This window comes from Dromaius novaehollandiae, unplaced genomic scaffold (genome assembly GCF_036370855.1).
Source record: "Dromaius novaehollandiae isolate bDroNov1 unplaced genomic scaffold, bDroNov1.hap1 HAP1_SCAFFOLD_56, whole genome shotgun sequence".
NCBI lineage: Eukaryota > Metazoa > Chordata > Aves > Casuariiformes > Dromaiidae > Dromaius > Dromaius novaehollandiae.
In genome coordinates this window covers 659,808-664,968 of record NW_026991304.1, presented here as the reverse complement: position 1 = coordinate 664,968, position 5,161 = coordinate 659,808, and the positions used below count along the sequence as shown (strand labels likewise).

Sequence of the window (5,161 nt, the reverse complement as noted above, 5' to 3'; positions counted from 1 at the left end):
TCATTTGTGGAGAGCAATGGCAATGTTACCACTGCTGAAAACTGGCGATGAAATCACTTTCCTCAGGGCATCCTGGAGCTCCTTGTTCCTCATGCTGTAGATGAGGGGGTTCAGAGTTGGAGGCACCACCGAGTACAGAACAGCCACCATCAGATCCAGAGCTGGGGAGGAGATGGAGGGGGGCTTCAGGTAGGCAAACATGACAGTGCTGAGAAACAAGGAGACCACGGCCAGGTGAGGGAGGCACATGGAAAAGGCTTTGTGCCGGCCCTGCTCAGAGGGGATCCTCAGCACAGCAGTGAAGATCTGCACATAGGACACCACAATGAAAACAAAACACACAAAGACTAAAAAAACACTAACCACAAGAAGCCCCACTTCCCTGAGGTAGGAGTCTGAGCAGGAGAGCTTGAGGATCTGGGGGATTTCACAGAAGAACTGGCCCACTGTGTTGTCTTGGCAGAGTGGTATTGAAAATGTGTTCGCAGTGTGCAGGAGAGCATTGAGAAAGCCACTGGCCCAGGCAGCTGCTGCCATTTTGACACAAGCTCTGCTGCCCATGATGGTCCCGTAGTGCAGGGGTCTGCAGATGGCAACGTAGCGGTCATAGGCCATGACAGTGAGGAGAGAATACTCTCCTCCAAACAAGCACACAACCAGGAAGACCTGAGCAGCACATCCCAAGTAGGAAATGGCCCTGGTGTCCCACAAGGAATTGGCCATGGATTTGGGGACAGTGGTGGAGATGGAGGCAAGGTCGAGGAGGGAGAGGTTGAGGAGGAAGAAGTACATGGGGGTGTGGAGGCGGTGGTCGCAGGCTACGGCTGTGATGATGAGGCCGTTGCCCAGGAGGGCAGCCAGGTAGATGCCCAGGAAGAGCGAGAAGTGCAAGAGCTGCAGCTCCCGTCTGTCCGCAAATGCCAGGAGGAGGAACTCATTGAGGGAGCTGCTGTTGGACATTTTGCTATCACCAGGCATGGGGGACTGTCCAAAGAAGAAAAGATATTGAGAATTTAGGAGAGAATTTTCAAAGAAAAAAAAGAAAAAAGATTGCAGTTGTCATACAACCCCCCACTTTGCCTCTCTCTCTACTGAGAGGATCTCTGTGCAGCTCCCTTGCTTGAGCTCCACTTTGAACTGGCTGACTGTGCTGCTGTGAGGAGCAGGGACCTCTGCCCATGGGCTCCAGAGGAGTCCCTCTTGCTGTCCATCAGTGGGAACAGAAGACAATTTCTGTCAGGTGAAATCCACTCTGTATGTAGAAGGGCTTTTCAGTGTCTGCACTCCCAATTGTAAAGAATGAGGTTTGAGGGGAAAAAATAAGTTTTAGGGATTTTTAAATGGTGTTTATTCTCTTTTGCTTATCCTTATCACCCCTGGGAAGCGTTCCTTGAAGGTAGGAATCCTCAGCATTTCTACTGAGTCCTGAGAAAAACGGATTCACTGTTCCTTGTTGCAGAGTGAGGACAACTAGTCTGTCTATTAGTCCTGTTCCCAGCTGTCCTGTGCTCGCATCTCTTTGAGCTGGAGCATGAGCCACACTCCTATGTAGCCCTAGAAAGAAACCAGCCCCTGCTGAGAGCAGACAAATCCAGTTTCAAAATGCAGATCTCCAACCTTCTCTGCTTTTCTCAGAGCACCAGAGGGAGGTCTCCACACTCCTCTTCTAGCCAAAGACACACAGGGCTCTTTTCAGATGCCCATATACAGCCTCCCACCATCATTTCCATATTCTCAGCATCTCTGCACCTTCTTCTTTTCTCTCTCAGATATCACAGAGATGCTATGAGACAGCTGTGCCTTTCTAGAGGGCAGCTTGCAGCCCAGCAGGACCCAACAGGGAAACGGTCAAAGGACCATTAGGACTGAAGATGGTCTCTCCTTAAGGGAGGATCAGCTCATTTCCCAACTCCAGAGCTCCACAGGTCAGAAGGGGGCTGGGGAAACCTCATTTCCATGCAGATCCCTCTGTTGCACAACTTGCAGCACTCATGTCTGAACCCCACCCCTGAGACCTGAGCGCAAGAACAGGAGCAGTGTGGACAGGAGGAGAAAGAAGGAGCAACCCCATGATCCTGCTACTGAAGGAGACAAGGAAAAAGAGAGACAGACGGGAACTCAGGAAAGTCTTACCCAGGTGGGCATGCCACCTTGCAGGTGGCAGCATTGCAGGGCAGTCACTCTCAGCTGCTTTGTCAGGCAGCATGAAATGGGCCCATGGAAAGAGAGGGACCCTTCTCCTCTGCCAGAGGTCTGGCTGCAGAGGAGATGGCTCATGCCCTCGACGCCATATCTTTCAGGGCAGAGGCTAGGCTGGGTGGGAGAGGAGACATGGGGGGGTTGCTCTGAGGAAGATGCCAGCATCAAAAGTACTGACCATGGCTTGCCTAAATCCATTCACAAATGATGTTTCTGTTAGCAGTTGCCTCTCATTCCCTGCCCATCTCTGCTGCCTGGAGCTGTTCTTGCTGGAGGCTCTTTCTTTGTCCCAACATCTTTTCCTGGTCAGTGTTCCCAGACCCCTTCCCACCCTCTGTGTGCTCAGTTCTACCCTACAGAATCCTCCTGGGACAGGGCACTTGCCAGGGGCATCTCTGTGCAGGCAGGTCCTAAGGAGCAGGTCAGATAAACTCCCATGAGGCCACAAAGGTGATGCTAATGCTGTCTGTAGACTACAGTTAGGATAAAGCAGCTCGATGAGACCCTTGCAGGTGGCAGAATCACTGCTCTGAACTTGTCTGATTTACAGCCCTGCACAGACCTGAGGGCACACCCAGGCTTCACCCCCCTGCAGCTGCCCCTGGCAGGAGGGAGCAGCATGCCCTGTTCCTCTGACTGTGTGGCAGGGAAGCCCTGCTCTAAAGCATCTCCTACTCTTATGGACTAAAAGAACAGGGAGAACAATTCTTAAAAAGCCTATCAGTCATGGGATGGGCTGGTTTAGAAGACCCCTCCAGGAACCTCAGTAATATTGCTGTACAGCCAGAGACTTACCGTGTCAAGGGCTGTGAAGATTTCTCCCACAAGCAGCTCTCCTCTGTCCTCCCACTCCACACTGCCTTCCACTTCTCTCTGCCTTCTCTCATCTCATGTCAGCAGCAGCAGGCAGTGCCCGCAGCCCTGCTGCTCTTTGCAGAGGAGCTGCTCCTGCACACAGCTGTCTCCGGGCAGTGCTGCCAGGTTGCCATGAGCTCCCTCCATCCCAGGAGCCTGGCCACACTCAAGAGCAGAGGCCCAGCTGAAGGCCTGAATTTCTCTGTCCCTTGTGCTCCCTCCTCCTGGGAAATGTTCCCTGAAGTAAACTAAAATAATCACCTATTGTCCTTTGCTAAAGAGTGCAGAGAAACTGATTCCAACATTGCAACTTATTTCATCAGAGGCTGTCTATCTATGATCAGTGGAAATGTCCCACTCTGGAAGCCCCTATTCCTATCCCTTCACTGGGCAGGACACCTAGACAGGGACAAGAAGGGAGCTCATTGACACATGGTTTGCGTGTTGATTCAGATGAGTCAATCTGGACATCACACGCTGGTTTAGAAGCCCCTGGGTTGGGGTGGGATTCAGATCCCTCCTGTGAACTCCACAAACACACAGGAGGTGGGATTGCCCTTGCCAAAACTGAAGGGAGCACAACATAGAGGTCTGCATGGGAGCTCCTTGTCTAAGCTCCCGTTATAATCACTGGAGAGGGAGAATGAGTCAGTTGCCCACACACAAACACCTGGTAACAGCTGACGAGACAGACGTGGTCCCAGGCATGTGCCAGTGTCTGCTTGTTCTGGCTGAGTGACTATGAGACCCCCATCCTTCTGGAGCATCAGGTGGGGGGCAGGTGGGGAGTTTCCTTGGCCTTCTGGAATGACACTGGATGCCTACTGCTACTACTAGAACTCCACTCACTGTGAAGCAGAGACACAGGCAGACCTCTGCAGTCCCAAAAGCTAACAGAATTCAGTGCAGACATGTGATTTAATGACATAAGATAGGCCATAGGTAGGGATCATATCTGATGCCTGGGGTGTCCAGCACAACCACATGTCTCTAGCACATACAGCATGGCACCTACAGGAAAACTTCGCCCCTTTGGAGTGGTGCTGGGCAAGTGCCCCAGGGCCCCTCAGGTTTCCTACCTGTGCCCAAACAACTGGATCCCACCACTGCCTTTAGGCCAAGTCCATCCCAGCTACATTCAAGTGTGCTGCATAAACAGGAGGCCCATCATACCAAGGTCTTTGCTCTAGTCTCTGCACTCTCAAACCCTCTTGCTCTCCTCTCCCTGAACCTCTTCTCACCCCTGGATGTTATGAACAGGGACTGGGCTAATGATGACCTCAGGGTGGCTGGATCACAGGCTGCCCAGGCCCAGGGACTTCTTCAGTGACACCTTGTCCTGCCTGGAGATTGGTTCACCTCTGCCACAGGCCCCAAGGTGCTGTGAATCAGCTCAGGCAGCAAACCCCTCTCCTGCCATTCCTGCACAGCCCAGCTCTGCTTCTCCCTGGCCTTGGGCACTGCAGGGTTTGCTCTCTTAGTGGGAACCTCCTTTCACCATTACGTTGCCACCTGCTATCTGTGCCAGCATGTCTCTGCTCTGAAGTGGGGCCATTGTACACACAGTGTCCTTGGCTCTTGCTAATATGTCTCACCATGACCAATCTGTTCTCTGTGCCACAGCTGAGGCTCTGTAGCCCAAAGAGATGCAAATGCCTGCAGCCTGGGGCACAGCCAGGAGCACAAGCTGTCACAGGACTGCAACATCATTGGAAGAACTGAGATGTGGTGGGATCACCCACATGACTGGAGGGCTCTCCTTGTAGAGTAGGAGCTTTTCAGGAGAGACTGTTGGGGACAATGAGGAGGGGGGTGCCCTTTGTGTGAAGGGGCAGCTCAGATGTGTGGAGCTCTTCCATGGAAGAAGCAAGGGTCTCGGTGAATGCTTGGATGCAGTCTAAGCAATGTGAACAAGTCTGTGGATCACAGGCCCTGGTTCTTGTGGTGGTGGTGGTGGTGATTTTCATGTCCCAGACATTAACTGGAAGGGCAAGCAGCAGAGTGCAAGCAGGTCAGGAGGTTTCTGGAGGGCATCGGGGACAACTTCTTAGCACATGTGTATGATGGGATGATACTCATCATACTTTCTTGTATCTGGAAATAAGGC

The 5,161-nt window shown here is 52.4% G+C and overlaps 1 protein-coding gene across 1 annotated transcript; it reads right to left on the bottom strand.

The window, feature by feature from the left end:
• Window positions 1-960, bottom strand: LOC135325744 (olfactory receptor 14A16-like). The gene has a single exon (XM_064503746.1). The coding sequence runs from the start codon at window positions 958-960 to the stop codon at window positions 1-3; it is 960 nt and encodes a 319-aa protein (XP_064359816.1).
• Between the last annotated feature and the right edge of the window lie 4,201 nt (window positions 961-5,161).

Bases quoted from the DNA above. Each gene is read 5' to 3' on its own strand.
- LOC135325744 (XM_064503746.1), bottom strand. From the start codon at position 960: ATGTCCAACAGCAGCTCCCTCAATGAGTTCCTCCTCCTGGCATTTGCG.